Genomic DNA, 20,004 nt, shown 5'->3' with positions numbered 1-20,004 from the left:
TGGGTTAGTTATTCTGCTTCACACCTAACGTGCCTTCCACAGAAGCAAGAGCTGCACTGTGTGTAGGCTTCACGTTTTCATAAATAAAAATAAGACATGACTTAAACGAAAACTCCTGGTCTGCTCTACATATTGTACATGTGACAGAATATGGAACAGCCGCCAAAAATTGTGACTAGGAAGAAGTTTTCAAGAAGGAGAGCTGTGCAGAACCATTGCCCAGAAGACCTTCATCTCTGGAAGTTTTCAAGACTCAGTGAGACAAAGCCACAACTGACCTGATTTAGAGTTAGGCAGACTTTGGTTCTGGGCCAGAGCTTCAAGCAGATGCAACCAACTTCCAGAGATCCCTTCCAACTAACACAGTTACGACGCCATGACACTGGGTATGTAAATATTCCAAAAAAATGGTTATTTAAGACCTGAAAATAGCGGTAGCTTATAATTTATGAAGTTCAAAACCAATCTGCATTGGTATGGGCCAAAAACTGTGGTCATACGACAGATATTTGTTGAGGTGAGCAAAACAAGTTGGTGACCTCAGGTAGGACCATGATCAAAGATATTTTGCACCCAACTCTCACTGCTTCCAATCAAGAATTAGGCTTTTATTTTTCTCTGTGGTGCTCGTTTCTAATTAGGTAGAGCAGCTGTGGTTTTAACAGCTCCCCAAAAGTTTGCTTAACTATGAGAGTGGTTCTCACATGTTCTAGATAAAAACCAGCTTGGTGTTGAGCCTCGGACCATGAGAGATGAGGAATATCAACCTGGATTCAGCACTGAAGAAATGAGGGTTATACAGATCCTGTCCGACTCCAACACAAGATTGCACCCACCCGTGGAAGAGATACTCAGCAACTGCAGGGATTAAGGGGCTGCAGAGACCTCAAACTTTTTTTTTTTTTTTTTTTTTTTGCGCGACTGTTTCCTTCAGGTTAAATGTGAGTGACATCCGTGGGATGGTTTGTGCAACCTGACTTCGTTTTTCCAGATCCAGAGAGGAAGAAAATAATTCTGCCTGCAAGGCGTGCTGCTTCAATATGTCCATATGCAACTTAAAGCTGTCTCCTACCTAGGTTTTACTGAATGTGCAAGTTAAACTTGATTTTTAAAATAAATTGAAGCACTGCCATAACAGTTTGCCTAAAGCTAGCAATTGCTTTTATATAACGTAGAGCTCCACAATCAGCCTCAGTGGAGAACTTACACATCTGCAGATGACTTACACAGGAGCCTTGTAAAAGCTCCCACAAAAGGCAATAACCACACTAAATGTTCCCCCCAGAGGAAAAATTATCTAAAGAAATATTGAAAGCAATAGGGAGATTCAGACTCCCACAGAGAGATAATTTCGTCTCTCATTTCAAACTGAAAAAGAAGATTTAACTAGAAATTCTGTCACTGACTCAGTCGGTGGGTCTTAACCTCTTGCCACACAACAGAAACAGATACAGCACACAAGAGATGAAAACCATCTGCGATGCACTTCATACTGTTTGAGACATCATATCACTGCAAAAAAAAAAAAAAAAAAAAAAATTGAAATCTGAGGATCAGAACCACAGGTGCTGCCTCAAAAGTCATACTCGTCCTTGAATGCGAAAAACCCAATTGATCAGCCATGCCTGCTCCTTAATGGATTTTGATTGTTGGAAGCCAGCCTGAAAAGACAACTAATTTGTTTACACTAATAAATAATAACATCTACTTGCTATCAAAGCATGCGCCCACCGCTACTGGTGAGCCATTTAAGTGCCGCTCACTGTGACCATTCTTCTTCTTAATAACCAGTAATTTGACGGGAAGAAAACATGCCAAAGCTACCAGTGAGGTCTCCTTGGAAAGTCACAAGCAAGTGACTTCAGCGCGTGGAATAAGCAGTGAGGGCGATGGGGTAATTAGCTCCAGCAACTCATTATCCTGCAAACAGTTGCACGTTCTGACTTTTTAAGGAAATGTGGGTTTTGTTTTTTTTTTTTTTTTTCCTGAATTTTCAGCCACCGGAGCTTGGGCAGAGAACATCGCGCCCACCACCTACACGATACTGCTCTAAAACAACGGTCGCACTGATGCTTTAGAGGAAAAAAAAAAAATAAAAAAATCCCACTCTGCTACTATAGGGTGAAAAGATCGAAGAAACAGGCACTTTTTTGTTGGTCAGAGACAGGGCAACACATTTTTAAGACCAGTATTAGTAGTGACCACCTAGCTGGAAAGATTTATCACCTCGACACGAACCGTACAAGAATAGGCTATAAGAAGCTGTCGAGCTGCTTGTACCCTAATTTAGTATTGATTTAAACAATTACAGCCTGAAGTTTAATGCAGAATAATTTTGAGACAAATTAGTTTCATGGTTAGTCAGTCACTCTTAAAAGAGAAAGGATTTACAGTACTTTAAGTTTAAGGATGGAAGAAGGGAAAGTAAGACCATCCTCCTAGTCAAATGTAATATTTACAAAGGGCAGCTACAATTTTTTTTTGTTTTTTTTTAAAAGCATAATTTTTACAGAAATGGATGCTTCATCTGTGAGGACATGATGGCACAGGATGCTAGAAAACCTCTTATCTATAAGCTAATTTAGTTCAAACATGTGCTGATAGTTATCAAAAAGCAGCTATTATCAGCCTGTGCAGCGGGAACTGATAAATTCTTGAGTCGTGTTCGAATCACAGGGTCTGCTCCCGCTGCGGGAGCTTCAGAAATATCTTCAGGATAGGAAGGAGTGGGATGGTTGAACCCTGAACCCCTCCATGAGTGACACAAGAAAGGAAAAAGTAACACGGCTGGGAGAGAGGTGCAAGGCTCATTCGCATTAGACACCGTATTTTCATCATACCCATGAGGTGATGAGGGCAAAAGATTTCAGGCTCCAGCACTGTCAATGCAGAAATAGCCTTTTTTTTTTTTCTTTTAATGTAAAAATCAATAAAATTATTTTAGGGAGCTATTTGGATGACTTGGTTCAAAGAGGCAGCAATTTTTCTTCTCTTTCACAAAATTACCCTTCTATAATGTCGGGAACAGGCAGACCTTCTGACCATGTACATTTTGACCAAGAATAATTCCAGTTCAAAATGATTTCCATCCATCATGAGAAACAAATTATAGGAACTCAATGAGAAAATTCCAAGCCATTCTGACTCTTCAACCCTAAATGAACTTTAAGAAAATGTATTGATATTATAGAACACATTTTCATGGCTACAAATGAAGCCACAATCCACAAAAACACATTATTGCATTAAGAATCTAAAACAAATTTGTAAGGTTAACAGCCTCCATGGTTCTGCTCCAAAGCTCACGTGTTAATATTACCGTAAAGTGTTTTCAGCTCTCAATAAGGTCAGATGCTTGAGCAGGCTGACTTTGGGTTCCCACTCCGTTTAATTCTCATTAGAGCAAACAAAAGAAAGGCAAATAATACAAAATACAACATAGAATATACCTATTTATTTCTAGATCTCTCCAAACAAACTTCAAATAACGTCTTCAACAGACGCCTCAGACTGTGAATAAGTAGAATTTTGCTTTCTATTCTAACTCACAGTTTCAATCAGCAGATACTATTCCTGTTGTGGAAGCCACAACCACCCTATTTTTTTTTTATTTTTTTTTTTTCTATCCTGTTCTGAAAAACCACTCTTCGGAAGACTTCTACATGTGTCCCAGATTTGGCTTGTTTCTTTTTTCCTAGGCACTCGGAAGGGTGAGGAATTACTGGCATTGCAAATAACTGCACAGCCAGGGTGTACTTTGTACTTTCTTCCCCGGCGCTCCTGCCGTCCCCGCTCAGCCAACGCACTTCTTGATCTACAGAACCCCTTCTGCTCTTCTTAAAGTTGTTTTCAACACTCTGCTCTTGCTTCATGACCATTCCTGCCGCGTTTTCACTATTACATCTTACACCCGATCAGCACTATTTTTGCAACGCCGAGGGAAAAAACAAAAACAAAAACAACAAACCATACAAAAAATACAAATCCACCTTCAGCCCACACAGGGGGACAACATGAGATATCCAGACGTAACCTGCTCTCGGAGCAATGTCCTGTTCTGATCTTACATCGTCTGTGCTCAGTGAACGCTGAGGCTGAAACAATTTTTACGTTGGTAATTATTTACAATGGGTTGTATTCTTCTACTTTTCAGTTTTGATAACTGAGTTTCTTAGTTCTGGTAAAGCTGTACCTTGGGAAGGAAATAGTTCAGGAATGCTGTGTTGCTCCAAACCACCATTTTAACTCATGGAGATTTTTTAAACCTGTAAAGAAACTTTTGGCTCCCTTCTAAGGAAGCTGTTCCCCTCTAAAGACTTCTGAAAACTCTCTGCTGGAATCTAATTTTGCTTTGCCTCGGAAAGAACCATCCCATACCCACGGCACCCAGACAAGCATAACATTAGTGACCATCACACATGCAAAAATCCTAGTGATTTTCTTCAAATAATAACAATAAGTTATTACTATTATTATGTATCACGATTTACACATTTTACAGTTATAAACTAAGATAGAAAGAGGCTGCATAAACCTTGGGAGATGCATGCTACTCCAAGAGCTTTGCAAATATTATTCATCTCTTCAGAGATGATTTTACAGATAAGAGGGAGTAATTTAAAAGGATTAAAAGAGCTTGACCCAAATCACAGCAAGAGTCAGAACTGAGAGTTGACGCTTTTCAGCCCCATACAACACGTATATTCAGATTTTTTGGGTGGGCTCGCATACTGTCCTGCTACCCATGTAGTCGGGATGAGAACTGTGCTTGTTGCTATTATCACTATTCCACATGAGAGTTCAAAAAAAGCTATTTCAGAAGAGACTTCCCACATAAATACTCTAACCTCAAAGCCAAATCTCTCAAATCTCTCTTATCTGGCTCGCTGCAGCAGCATCACATCAATCACACACACGCTGCACTTGCGAGGCAGCAGACCTCATCTTTGCTGCTCCTGGTAGTTAGGAATGTGTAGTTCGATCGTACAGCTCTACGATTTTCAGGTGTCCCCAGGACTTTGAAGGGAGGTACGTGTTACTGAAAATCTTGAAAAGAAACTTCCACGGTAGGATTTAAGAAAGCTGATAACAATCTGTTGCAAAGGCTACAAGGTGCTTTAAAAACGGCACGTGCCAGGCCAGACGCAAAGATGCCGTTAGCTTGACGTACGGAGCAAGAGACACATCATCTTGTACAAGCAAAACATAAAGAGCCCGTGTCTACCTGCATTCCTCCAGACAGAGACCACAAAAAGAAAGACTACGCTAGCAGTGACACTGGAATAGATCGTAGTTACAAACTCGATGTTGTGAAAAATTGTGTGGGTCATAGCATCCTAGAATCACAGGATGGTTTGGGTCGGAAGGGACTTTAAAGGCTACTTAGCCTCACCCCCCTCACAGGGAACAATTTCTCCCTCAGATCTCATCTAAATCTCCCCTCTGTCAGTTTAACACTGTTAACACCTTCTCGTCTGATCCCTCGCCCTGATGACGAGTCCCTCCCCCCTTTCCCGCAGCCCCTTTCAGCCCTGGGGGGCCGCTCTAAGGTCTCCCCGGAGCCTTCTCTTCTCCAGCTGAACCCCCCAACTCTCCCAGCATCTCCGTGGTCTCCTCCGGCCCCATGGACCCCGCTCCAGCAGGTCCATGTCTTTCCCCATTGGATATACAGCCAGGTCATGGTAGACATGGACAGTAAGGGACATATTGGCAGTTTGCTCAGTTCCTACCTGCAGAAGAGGCCTCTGCACACCCAGGATCTTCATGGTATCCGCATTAGCCAATATTTTCAGGGGATCAGACGCCTTCGTGACACCTTCAATCTCTTTATTGATCTCAGCCAGGACCTGATTGAGGAAGATGTTCTTGATGTACATGGTGAGGAATTCACGGAGCGGACACTGCTTGGTTGGGCCAAGCTCCATGGCATGCTCTATCTCCTGGATGAACCTGGAAAACAGAAGGGGAAGAATGCAGTGTACTTAAACCATGTAGTTACCTTAAATGTGTGTGTTGCCTTTGTCATTCTGTTTTGCCAGTTATCAGGCCCAGCAGAAAGGACACAGCCAGCATAAAGATGAACCAATAACCAGATTGTATTTGACACAAAAGGGTCAGTACACGGGTGAGCGCTGGGGGTACAAACAAGTCAGTCAGATTACACATAATCAACATCAATCCCACTGACCCCAACAACAACACCACACGACCAACAAGGGGTGGGATCAATGGTGACATGCAGTCTCCCATAGAAGGGACGGGAGACAACCGAGTCAACAAGCCAAACACATCAGACCAAGGAAGCCACACACTGAATCTCTGCACAGCCCGCGTTTACCAAAGCCAGACCTGCCTGGAGCCCAGTCCCAGGGAGGCGGGAGATCCTTCCCCAACAGGGAACTCTGCACAGGGCACCCACCTCACACACAGACCCTGCCCCTCCTGCCAGGGCTCCCCGCTGTTATCCCTCAGTGGACACCTGACCTTGGGTTACTCAATGCAGACACCTGGGGCTCTTTACCTGATGGCTCTGTCTGCAAGGCCCCACCCTGGGGGAAGCTTAAAGGGAAACTCACCCCCTTCGGGAAGGGCTGGGGGAATCACCCAGATGTCAACCTTAATTTGGGGCTTGGGGTTGAAACCCCAGCATTTCACATTCCTACGTCTTGGAGCCAAGCACCACCAGTGGGAGAACAACTACAGTCTGTGTCAACATGAGGCATGACGAGTAGAAAGGGTCTGTAAGGTTGCCCTCAAAACCAATATATTAAATGCCAACAGCTGGTGAGACAAAGACTCAACGGCTGGTGAACAGACAAAATGGAGAATTGGTGAAAATCCAACCTGGGAATGATTTGTGTTCAACTGTCCAAAAATCACTGATTGCTCTATTAGGGACATAGGGGAAAGATGTCTTTTTAAAAATAAAACCCCTGTAAAAGAAGTCAAGACGCCAGAAATCCCCCTGAAAGGGAAAATTCCTTCCGGGATTGGTCACTTGATTCCCACAGGTGGGTTCCCCATCTCTAAACTGAACAGCGCTACATCCCAGCTCGAAGTCTAGAGATATCACTGAGAAAAGCCATGCATATGTATTACGTTGGGATCATACTGCATTATGTATGTCTGTATTATGTTATATTTTTATTATGTGTAATTGTTTCATCCTAGGATCCCATTCCTGTGTACGCAGAACGGCATGCTGATTCTGGGAATATTTTAACACAAAATGTTTGCCATCTCCTCCTGCAAAATATCTTTATCTCAGTGATGCCATCTGTTTAACACATAGGAGTTTCTTCTAGAAATTACCTTCTAATTTCTTTAACTTACATCCGAGGCAATGAAATCAGTCTTTCTTTCAAAACTGTATGTATCAAAATAATTAGGAATTGACTATCAGGAGTCATAATGGATTGAGACATGCTGTTAGAAGGGAGAAATGTGTTTGGTGTTTACAAAGCCCTCTTCGTCGACGCACCCGAGTGCCTTGCAATCGTTTATATTTTAATCCCTCTCCTGGACAGGCTGGGATTGGTTTTATCTTTGCTTTATACAGCAGCAGCAGAGCAAGTGTTGGACCTTGTATCTCGCGATATACGTAACAACGCCCTAAAAGCCACAAAGCCACTTCTTCACTAGGAAAGAATTTTTTTTTTTTTTTTTTTTTTTTTTTTTTCATGAGACACCTCTAACAGTTCCAGCGCGGTTAAAATTTATTAGAGATGCCTTACCACTAGCTGTTTCCCAAACACTTCAATGGGTTCTGCTTAATTGTCTGTAATTTTCTACCTCCACGTTCAGCACTCCTGAGGAGGCAGCTTCCCTTCAGAGGACTGACTAAGGAGCTCCTGTCAATTTTAGTAGCATGATTTCTTTCAAAGCTGAACAATTTGCTCCCTAAAGCCTCTGTGGTGTTGACTCCATCATTCTAGAGTGACACATTTGGGCCGACACAGCTATTGCTTCCACGGGGGGACCCATTCACAGTTCAGTTTGAAGATTGCCTCTCCAAAGAGAGGTGCTGCATGGAGGGAAGTGCAAAGAATGGCAGTTTTAGTCCCTGGCTTTCACAGATCGATAATGTGAATTGGCTTTATCAAACAGGGAAACAGTGGAGTCATCTGGGAAGAGAGCAGAGAGACCACCACCAAGCTTATCTCTGAAATAACAGACCTAATGTCACTGGCTTCGAGTGACAACCGCTGATGTCCTTAAGGGAACACTGTCAAGGTTGATGGGACCACATTAAACTAACTTAACCGTATCTTTTCATGTCTGCCAATAGATTTGCCACTCTTTCTTTACAAGCTTATTTACGCAGATCTTTTGATGCATAAAACTCCCCCAAAAATTTTCAATCAACCCTCACAATACCTGCACCACGCAGCCAAACACCTATTTCAGACTGGAGAGGAGAGGCACAGCTGCTTGGATTTGAAACAAGCAACTTTCAAGGGAACAACTTTTAAACACTTAAAATCCAGCACATGCTTAAAAACGGCAAAACTGACATAAACAGATGAAAATTTATAGAGGGAGAATGGCCAGGTGCAAACTAGCAGTAAACTATTAGAGCTCAGATGTGCTGACCTACAGCAACTCCTTATCCCACAATAGTTTGATGGCGTTTCTAAGTGTTTCCTATAACAGAGACTAAATTGCTTGTGCGAGGCTGTAGGAAAAGGTCAGTGCTAGAAAAAGGTGTAATCAAGATTTTTTTTTTTTTCTTTCTCCGTACCTGGCATTAATCACCATTTCAGATCTCTCCTAAAGCCCCGTGCCTCTATCTCCAGGAAGCTGTACCTTGATCAGAGAACTGAGTCCTGGTGGTTGACATGTTCTAATAGGCTTTAATTTCTTGGCATAGACAACAGTGGTTCACTTAATACCGGTAACAATCAAAAATACATCCCTATTTTACTTGATACGAACCGTAAAGCAATCACAGATTAGGAGAAAGCTGCTAGATAGCAATGTCTCTGCAAGGGGGGATTTTATGAGTGCTCAGCGACACTTGTGATAAAGAACAAATGGTCAAGAGCTTAGGAAAGCAGATTTCAACTCGGTATCAGGAAAAAGTTATTAAGACTGAAACTGCACGGCATAGAGGACTAGAGGATAGGGATGAGAGACTTTAAGTTTGAATGTTCAAGGATATCTTGATTAAATGATAATGGTAATGAAAAACAGACAATTTCTGAAGTCTTTATTTAATCGTAAGATCTCTACCAAAGGAAATGGAAGTAGAGAAGAGGTAAAGAAAAATGTAGTATGGATGTCAGCACATGTCTTACAGTAGGGAACTGCCCTAAGAGTTCATAAATTTGACACTCCGATGGTATGAGTACATCACCACTTAGTACAGCCTAAAAGACCCAACGTGCTGTGACCTGCTGTGGTTCAGAGACGACCTCAACATGTCTTCACCAGCCAGGATGAGTCCCACATCTGCTCTGCAAATGAGGCACCTGAGGCAGCCGCTGGGCAGCACCAACCTTCATCCCACCAAGAGAAAAACTCCACCAAGCCCAGGGCCAGGGCGCCCAAGCAAGTATCCAAGGCTCCAGATACAGAAGTATGGCAGATTTGCACCAAGAATCCTTCTACGTGCAACAGTGACACACACTACGTGTCCTGTGGTGAGAAGATTATTCAGAATGCCATTAAGAACAGAGCAGCCTAACGGAAAATATTAATTTTATGTATTTCTTAAGAGAATTAAGGATGCAAAGTCAAACGCTGACGAGTTTGGAAGAGCAAGGATTGGAGTCACTTGTGTCACCTTTGTTTGGTCTGCTGTGCATGACGCAGTGCAATTTTTTATTTCACGATGGCACGCTATTGCTGTTAGCAGCAGATGCGTGTCCTAGGAACAGGATGGTTGGTGTTCAGACAGTGAACGTCACAGCGTTGAGACTTTGCAACTCTCTGCTGCGTTCCTGCCTTCTCGTTTCTTCATATGACTCCTGTTTGTGGGAATTTGCCCACCAGTTCTCTTATTTTTCTTTGTTCCCAATCCCACTTGTTCTACTGGGTTTCTCCTCTCTTTTTGGCTCTTATATCAGGAAGCACCATCCTCCAGGCAGCTGGAGCCCAACAGGTATGGGTTTCCAAAAAACACTGCAAGGGGAGGCAGTCCTTGGCTCAGGGACCAGCACCTTTGCAAGGTCCTTGGCCCTTGGCTTGATCCTGGTTAGCTACGAGCAGAATCATGCCCATGAGGAACTCCAGCTGCTATGAACTGGAGTCCTCTTATGAGAATGTGAGCACTGCACTTCTTCAAAGGTGTATAACTAAGTCAAATTTTGGTGTATTTTCAGAGGAATGGCAAAAGGCACAACAGTTTTTCTTACTGAGAAACATGAAGATGCAAATTCCCAGCCAAAGAAAAGGTCACCAGAATTTGCCAACATGTACAATGTATTTCTTATTCTCAGAAAGAACAAGTATTTCAGACACATTTTTCTAAAAAAAAATATCTAGCCCCAGTTGTCAATTAAAGACTAGCCAAATTACAAGAAACTGAAGTTTTTGAAATGGGAAGTATTGGGTGGCATTAAAGACCTAACAGACATTTTCTATTTTCTGCTTGGCAGACACATACATTCACAGTCACACACTGTGCTATTTATTTATTTAAATTTCAAATACTGCTGGTTAACTTATTCAAATATAATTCAGTCTTTATAAAGAAAAAAAAATGTTTAACAGGATCTAAAAAAAAATAAAAAATTCTAAGAGTACTCTCCAAAAATGTTCCCGTGTTACTCATCCAAGCTACCCATGTAACAATTAAGATGCTGAAAAAGCAATCTGACCCATGGCTATCCCAGAGATCAGCGTTGCTGTCTGTCTATGAAGCAGTGTACAGGATAAGAAATCACATTTTGCGCAATGACACGCTTATATAAAATGTGTAAAAATCGAAGTGGAGAAAACATTTTGGCATTTTGAATAAAGTGCAGCACTGGGGGAGTTAGGTCTGGACATGACTCTTCAAACTGGTTTTGGACCTACCCGCGTGTGCATAAATCCAAATGTCCAAAAAAAAAAAATCTCAATCAAAAAACACCGTGAAGATGAAAGGCTGTGTCACTGAGCCCTTTTATACCCTACTATTTTCTTTTTACTCTCCAAAGAGGGAAATTTGAGATTGAGATATAGCTCACGGTAAAAAGGAGCCATAAAGAAGGCCTTGGAGGAACAGCTTTGATTCACTTGCCATTCGCTTCGATTATTCTACTCGAAAGAGAACCGTTCAGTTGTAATTTAGTAGGGTTTCTGAAACAGTATCAACAACCACATTTAAAATCATCTCTTGCCAGCACACAATAATGGAAGAAAAACCTATAAAGGTTAACATGCCGTGGGGTGTATTCTCTAAATGCGAGAGAATGAGCCACGTGGCACATTCAGGATAGAAAATTCCCCTATTGCCGAGCAATTAGACTTAGTTAACGTAACTGCCATGGATGTCAGACCTGCAAATGAATAAAAATGCAGAGTGAGGTGTGTCACCACATTTTGGGTAAATGTAGATAGCCCTGGGAATTGCCAGAAAAAAGGCTCATAGGGATGTCCCTGCTCTGAAGGACACTTCTATGAGATGTCTGGCCAGGATGAAGTTCTGAAGAAAGCAGCCGGGAAAAAAAAAAAAAAAAAGAAATCTGCATCTTATCCTGAATTCAGAACCTGCATTTTCAAAATGATGCACAATTTTTAACTTGTTTTATCCTCCTATGAAAGCATTTGAGGTGATTTGCGTCTGCAATTAAGCATTCCCCTTAGACAGAAAAGCACTTTCAATAAAATGAACTATCTTTTTGTAAACGACAGTCATTTGGATTAAAAAAGAAAAAAAAAAGGCAAACCATTTCAGAAAATTTAATTCATTCTAACTCACAACTTAATTGGCTATGAGGACTGGCTTACCTAGGCTGAAAGTGTGTCATAAAACCCGTAATACCTAAAAAGGCTATACGGATTGATTTAGAAACCTACAGCTCTCACCTTCCCAAGGCTTTCTTCTGTCTTCCCGTTATCAGATGTCTTCTAGAATATCATTAAAAGAGCCTAAAGACATGTCATTGAGAGCTCATAACATCGACTACTCCTTTTCTTAATGATGATGATAATAATAGCTGAAATTCCCTCCTTAAACAAATGAATGGCAGCCAAAAAAAAAAAAAAAAAAAAATCCAAAACCTTATTAAGAAAATTTTTGCAGACATTCAGCCCAAATTTACATTTTAGCTTGTTTCATTTTGGTATGATCCTAAACTGTTATTTTCCCTCTGTATTAGTTATAAAATGTCCAAGTACCTGCAATGAACCTTTTGGTGAGCTTACACAAAGCAAGGAAATATTAAGGGAACATCAGAAATCCTTTGAACTGGATACCAGTTACCGACAGAACAGCAAATTCCAAACTGCTTGTTCAGACTCAAGGAAATCGGAGATAAAATATCTAACACAATAGGTTCTTGAAGGTATGAAGACATATTCAAACCAAGAGAGACACCTGGAAGATCCCAGACTGTCCATTACCCAACCTGAAAGCCTCCCCACCTCAACAGTGGGTGTTTTGGGAGAGGGTCAACAGGAGGGACAGCCAAAGATAATTCCCTCCTGCTAAATCTTTGATAACCAGCAAGGTACAGCTCTGATTCCTAATTCACCCTCCTCGTGATAACGTGGCCAGGCAAAGAGGCTATTTCAACAACTACGTGCAACCAAACTGGTACATATTTCAGTATATTCAGTTCACACAATAATCTAGTTGGAAGAAAACCTACTTCCCATCCATCCCGCAATCTGGTTCATCCTCTGAGTCCTCTCTCTGCCAAAGTAAGACCCAGCAAAGCTCCCGTACCAAAAGGTACTGATCATTACACACGTGCAGAGTATAATAAATACAATTAAATTAAAAAAATTCACCCCAGCTCATAGACCAGAGATTGTTTGTTACTCAAGACCAATCAAATAGGTATTAAAGTAACTGAAAGCACGTTATTTTGCATAAAAACTTGACTACAGAGAATTATTTTGGTGACGTTATCAGTTACCCTGGGATTGATATTTCACGGAGGAGCACGCTGCTGATAAATACCGTGGCTATATGCAAGATAATAGAGCTGCCTCTGTACTAAGTCAGTTCAAAGGGACCTGTATGCAGGGGACAACAGCAGGAATAAATGTTTAAGCTCTTCTCTAGGTGACCTAAAATGTGATTGAAATTATAATTATCATTAAAAAAAGCGCGTAAATAGCGCTGGGACACTCAATGGAGATTTTGTTATGCTAAGTGCATTTAAAATCTTAGCAAAACCAGACAAAAGCCCAGCAAATATCAGGCAAAAAGCATTCATTTTCTGCTATTTTGAAATATTATATTTGAAATATTATTCGGGAAGGTAAAGACTATGGAAAATGACTACTGTTAACAGAAAACACGGAATTTTGGGCATTTTTCACTAAAATATTAAGGTTTCCGTTTAACACAAGTAACTGGCAGCACCAGCCAGGCTGGTGTCCGCAAGACAAAGCTGAGCTTGACGGGCTGGTTTGGGCAAATGGCCAGATTACACTGTCAGTCCCCATCACTTCAGTCCCTCCCCTACACAAACAGAAATCCCCAATCAGAAAAAACTTGACTACTTGATATAGCTCTTGTGGTTAGTGTAAAGGCTTCTGACTATGTCCCCATAGAGCTGACAGCTTTAGTGCTGGAAGATGAAAGAGTCCAGAACTATTTTTTTTTTTTTTTTAAACAGTAGCTTAAAAATACAAGCTTTAAAGAATTTATTTCCATGTTCTGGCTGCTCATCCGTGAGACTGAGGTAAGAAATACTTCCTTCTCACACAGGTGTAATATAAAAATAAGTATTTTGTTTCCTCTGAGCTACTACAAACACCACACACATGCAGAAAAAAAAAATTAAATTATGATTTAGCTAGCATCTTGTGCTAAAAGTATTGCTTATTTAACGTTCGCCTATCCCCTGAAGAACACAACTTTCTGACTTAGTGCAACTATCTCAGGAAAGACCAGGTGCAATTTCTTCTGATGTCTCCAGAGGGGAATATTGGCTAGTATTTGGACCACAAGATGTAGAGGCAGAACTAATTAGATCTAAAGCTGCGTAACAGAAATGTGCATCTCATACCCTAAAGCCCGGATGCCTCTCACCATGCCAGAACCATCAGCAGCATCACCAGAATCCCAGTGGATTTTTGTTGGGGAGGTTGAAGCTAGGAGGCAATTTTTAACGTGCTAATTACAACTTTTTCAACTGGGTAATTTGAGGAGCACCCCACGCTTCACTCCTCGCTGCCTCAAAACTGATTTTATTTGCTTTTGGGGTTGCTGATGTAGCTGAACATCTTCATTAACACCCGCCAGCATGAGCATGAATGGAAACATCCTTCTGCTCTGATCCAGCCGGGCAGAGGTGACGTGGGTGCACCGCCACAATGCCTCTTCCTCGCTTTTCATTTTCATCAGAGGTAAATCTCATCTACGGGAGTGATGATTTCCTCGATGAGGCTGGCACAAGATAATTCATGCTTTGCAAACATTAGCCAAAGCCAGCCCGACGGAAGGGTCCTGGTGCAGGGGCTGGACTGCTGCTTGCATCTTGCAATCTCTATCCTCTCGTTTCTTGCGAGGGCATGAGCAAGCTTCAGGAATCACCTGTGTTTCCATCTGCTGTCAAACTTTAGCTAATAGCCAGGTGTGATTTTTCCAGAAGTGGTTCATCTGAGTGAGGAACAACCCAGAGTTCTGTGACTCTCTCAGAGAAATTGAGTTTCAAAAGGAACAAACCAGCAAAATTTGGGAGTCGCTACTGTGAAATGAAGGCTATGAAATGTGCATCAACATCGCAGTCCTGAGAAAAATGTGGGAAAATACACTGGAACAGGGCTATGTTACTTAAGAAACAGAAACTGAGCAGGTTTTGAGCCCAGCTGTAAATTTGTAAAGGCATTAGTCCGCAGAGTTAAAAACCAATCCACTGGCCTATAAATTTACAGCAGCGAAAATCCAACTTTATTCCTCTTCTACCTCTAGACACTGTTCTTGCAAAGATGCTATTTCCCTTTCTGCAGATGAAATAGAGCAATTACCAGCGCCAAAAATGTGCATATAGCTTTTATACGTCTGGAAGACCCACAAGCAGCTCCCTCTGTGAGCAGATGCAGTACAGCTGCTTCTCTTTGTAGGCAGCAAAGGAGTAACTCAAGCGTGAATCACATCAGCTCGCTCCGTTAATGAGGACGCACCCATGACACAAATCATGAGTGCTACAGGGAATGTAACACAAGCTGGAGCTGCAGCAGCAGTTGCTGGTGGAAGTTTTAGGGATTGACCCCCCTCCCAAGGAGCTTTGTATGTGGTGAAACTGGTCTCCTTTAGATCAAGGTGGCATCTCTATGTGGTACGGAGAGATGATCTCCAAGGTTGAGTTATGGTTTATCAGCCAAGCCGAGGTTAAGTGGTTGGATGTGTCCTTAGCCTTGTGTCCTTCAAGTAAAGCACGACCTGTGGCTTACTTGGCATCCAGAAAGGGCCAGGAACATGTGGTTGGTAGACACTAAGTCATCGTCACTTGGCTGTTGTAAATGCACACCCAGATATGGGATTCGCTCTCAGTCCTCTCCTCACCTCATCCTGTCCTGATGCTGATGGTCCTTGATCCTCTCTCCACGCTGATGGGTGGAAACAGACTCTACAACTCAGAGAGACTTACACAGCAGGTATGTTTACTCCGGCGCTGGGGTGCAAGGGGATTTCTCCACAAAGCTTACATACCAACAGCACATTTTACCAAAACCTCACCGAGTGTGGATATGGATACACATATTAATTGGATTACATAATGCAGATGGCCCTATGCATAACGAGGCTGGGTTAGTTCAAAAGGCTGGTGTCAGTAGTTTTTTCTCTTTGCTCCTGCCCGTTTCCTCCTGCGCGTTGTCTTCGGGGGTCTTTTGGAGGAAGGCTTGTCGCCTTTCTCACCTTGTATTTGTCCTCGGAGCATGTGCAGATTCTCTTAGCTAATGACTTGACCAAGGTGGTTCCTGCTGGTTTACCGACTCTATCTTACCTAAAAGCACCAGTCTATTAATTTCTACTGCCCATATATGGCTGTCTATCCATTACAAAGACTAAACTTGCTAGAACCCATCTGCTTTCCAAGGACACATCTCCGTTTTTGCCAAACATAGTAATTCTTGGTGACTTTCCACAGAAAACTGCTTTGTTTTGCTGAACACAGTAGTCCTCGGTAAGCTTCCCCAGGACAGTCAGGATTATTAAGCAATATTCAGAAATCATTATAAATTACAAAGCAGGTGATCATTTCCTTGTATCAACACCATTTTTTGCACCCACGCTGCCTCTCCGCAGCGAGGCTTTAAAAGTGATCAGTAACATTTGTGTCGCACTGCATCATTTTTTTACTACTGAGGCAGAATGATTGCTTGACATTTTGATTATTTGCAATAAGCAGCGAGAATCCTAACTATGGGTAAAAACATGGCTGAACTGTGATGCAACTCTCAGCACCAACCTGAACAAGCCCCAGAGAGCTCATTTTAAGGATGAGAAGCGTTTAACAAACACTGAGTGAAGACAAGACCTGCCTGTCTTCTACAACCAAAATGTGGCTGGGGTTTGGCTTCTTCATTTCTTTTTGAACTCCCAGCCCATAAAAATACTGGAGGGATCTGGGGCTTTGGATTGATTAGTTTAACCTACCAGGTGTACATCTCATCAGAGAAATCTATAAACTCACACCTTGTCCCTGAGAGCACCTGGGTGTAAAGTGGAGAGCAGTGGCTTTAGTACATGTAGCACATTATGGGATGTTAAAGCAACGTACTGTCTGGGGCTCCTTGCTAGAGCCATCCCTTGGTGTTGGCTTTTCATCCTCTACGGCAGATAAATTCAGTTTGCTCCACATCTCTGCAGAGGCCTTTTAGCTTAAACCTGAAAAACTAGAGCTTTGCTCAGATCCTAAAGCCCCCCCACAGCATACCTGTTAAGAGATGGATTTCCACCCCACAGCACTGAGACAAAAACTGCCTCAGACGTCCCTGTTGAGCAAAGGGTTATGTTTGCTCCCCTCCATGAGGCTGCGTCCCGGCGGAGCTGCGTGTCCGTGCGTGTGCAGCTACACACACCAGTGTGTAACGTGTATCCTATCAGCCCAACCTACGCGGGTGCTTCTGAGAGCTGACTTCCACTTTTATTCTGCTCAGCCCCTACAGACTCCTAACTACACATTTGGAGAACAAATATAAAGTAGCTTTACTCCCTTACATGTTGTGAACCTCTATTTAATCCTTTCAAGCAGGTACAGGTTCTTTACAATGTGAGTCTGGAAGCAGAAAACTTGTGGTCAAATGTTTTTATTTCTTCCATACCGAGAAACTTTTTGGGGTTGTTTGGGTATAAAGAGCCTCAGTTTCCCCATTACTGCAACAAGCAATTGATGTTTGCAAAGCAAGAGATCCTCAACGCTGCAGAAGCGTTTGGTATCACTGTGATGCCAACGAACCCCAGCTGGGCACATCCAGGTAAGAGGAAAATGTAAAATGCTTCACCTGCAGCAAATGGGGACAGCAGAGCTGTGATGTGCCGCTCAGCAGCCATGGCAACACGCTTCACCTTCAGCCGGAAACACAGCTTGGATGAGTTGCTACTTTATCATCTCTCACTGAAAAAATTAAACATCATTTCATGTGTTTTAAGTTTATACCGAACTGAGCAAACACAGATCCTACAACCACAAACACTCCTTTACTCTCCGTTCCTTTACTCGCCAAACCTCTCCGCTCCTGTCCCTGAAACCACAAGCTTCTAGCCCAAAACTAGACCGACGTTGAGCAAAGCCTGCCAGTTGCCTCCAAGTTACAAGACTGCTTCACGATGGAGATGATAATCCAAAACGACCACTGAGCTGAATTACCCACTGTCGATCCATTTGTAATGTAAATCCAATACTGCAGAAGCCAGAAGATGAATGTACTAACCATAGTCAATAAATCTCTCTCTCTCTCGAAGTTCTGCAAAGTGTTTATTTTACGGGAACCCAGGGCATGTGTATGCTTAGAGGCACTTTCTGCCCATGAAAACGAAGTCAAACCCGTAGGATCCCATCGCTTCTTCTGTTTCTAATTTACTCTAAAGGCAATGGCAGAGCTTTACATCCCGTGACACTACAACAGGTAACACGACCTCGCTGCTATTGATGCGTACGGTACTGTGGAAGGAAGAAAATAAATACAGCCTTGCTTAGAAAGCGTTATCATTTTAAACGATCTCGACAGTCGATTTTAAATTAATTCCTGTCTATCACATAGAAATATTGTGGGGTTTCATTAAATGCATATTAAACACTTCAGCATCATGCATCGATAAAGATGTTAACAGAACCCTCATATAATGCCATCCTACTACACACGGTGACCTGAAATAGGAAGTTCACTAACTTTAGCTTTTTATATTATTAATTCCTGTTTCCTTTAACGCCCTATTACATTCAGTTTGTTGACCACCACTGAAGTGCAATGATACCTCCCTCCCCAACTTGACATTCTCTCCTGAGCACAACAGCTTTGTAAAAATTAACGTATTATTATTTTTAAATCTGATCTGGTGGCACATTCTTTGTGCTCAAACCCCACAGCTCACAAGCTGGCCCCTGTAAAAAGTAACATATGCTGACTATAAATCTTTAAAATGGCTCTATTAATAGAGTAGCTGTGGTGACAGCTTTATAAATGGGCACCATCTTTATGCAAACTGTTTTTTATTAGATTGCATTATAATGATTTGTAATATGAATGCAAGGATGGCTTTGGAGCGGACGGCGGCGAGGAACAACTCCAACCAGCCTGTGGTTCCAAAGCCTGTGAATTTAGTGTGGCAGATTGTGTGTGCTTAGAACAACAGACACTATCAGATTAGCTTTGCTACACCTCTCTGCTCCTCTGCTTTTCCCAATCAGATAGAAAACAGCCTAATAACTGGCTCAGTGTCTGTCAATCCAATTACTTCCTATTTGCTATGTGCTGACACTCCATTAAATAAGCAGACAGATGGCGGGATCTTTCATTATCATCCAACTGACTGATTAGTCTCCGGTGTGCAGACGGGGGTTTGGCCAATCAGTTCAATCAGGGGTTAGTCCAAAAAAACCACATCGGGGCAAATGAAATGCCCAAACCAAGAGACTGTAACTCCAGGGCCCACCTGGGGATGGCTTGATGGACCAACTGCCTCCAGGAGGAGCGTGTGGGACCAAGTTTCAGCATCCTGCTGTAGACACCAACTCAGGCATCACAACACTGTGGCATCTCCAGCGAAGGGCTGCCGATGATTCTGGCTGTTTTCTGCAGCAGTTGCCTTTTCTTTTAGCCAACATGGAGAAACCGCCAGGAGGCCCAGTTCAACCACCAGTTGTAGGATGGTAACGTCCCACGGCCTCGTGTCCTTGCAAGTATTTGGGAAATGCAGTTCCACGGGCAGCCCTGACTCTCCACATGCCCAGACCACTTCTATTTTACACAGAAAATAAGACACCATCACCCCAGGAACTGGTGGCAGAGCATTAAGCTCCTCCGTCCCAGTCAACGTCAAGTTCATCCCTTAAGCCTCTTTTCCACATTTTAATCCTGTACCCAAAGCTGTCAAAGATATGGCCCTGAAACACATCAGATGGAGCAGGAGAACACAGATCCTAGATCATTTCCATATACCTGATTGCCTGGATGAGAATCTGAATGGGACAATATTTGGTTGATCAAGGAAGCTGCTCTGTGCTTCACTAAGAACCAAATCCACCAGCGGTGAAAATCTACTCACACAGCATAGAATGTTAAGTTAAAAAGGTGAATTTTACAAGTAAGGAAATTGAGGCAAAGAGTAGCCATTGCTGAACACCCAGGAACAGCATGTGTGTGTGCAACAGGCCTAGAAATGAGAACATAAAAGCT

The 20,004-nt window shown here is 42.4% G+C and overlaps 1 protein-coding gene across 1 annotated transcript in view; it reads right to left on the bottom strand.

The window, feature by feature from the left end:
• Positions 1 to 20,004, bottom strand: part of EXOC4 (exocyst complex component 4) — a 421,183-nt gene that overhangs the window by 105,594 nt on the left and 295,585 nt on the right. Inside the window, exon 11 of the mRNA XM_026868343.1 lies at positions 5,730 to 5,949. Within this exon, the coding sequence (XP_026724144.1) occupies positions 5,730 to 5,949 (220 nt within the window). The remainder of the gene's footprint in view (positions 1 to 5,729; positions 5,950 to 20,004) is intronic.

The sequence above is a fragment of the Athene cunicularia genome (assembly GCF_003259725.1).
Source record: "Athene cunicularia isolate RWA chromosome 1 unlocalized genomic scaffold, athCun1 chr1_part2, whole genome shotgun sequence".
In the NCBI taxonomy this organism is placed as follows: Eukaryota; Metazoa; Chordata; class Aves; order Strigiformes; family Strigidae; genus Athene; species Athene cunicularia.
Note: the sequence above shows the minus strand (reverse complement) of the source record. Positions and strands in the feature narration are given on the sequence as shown.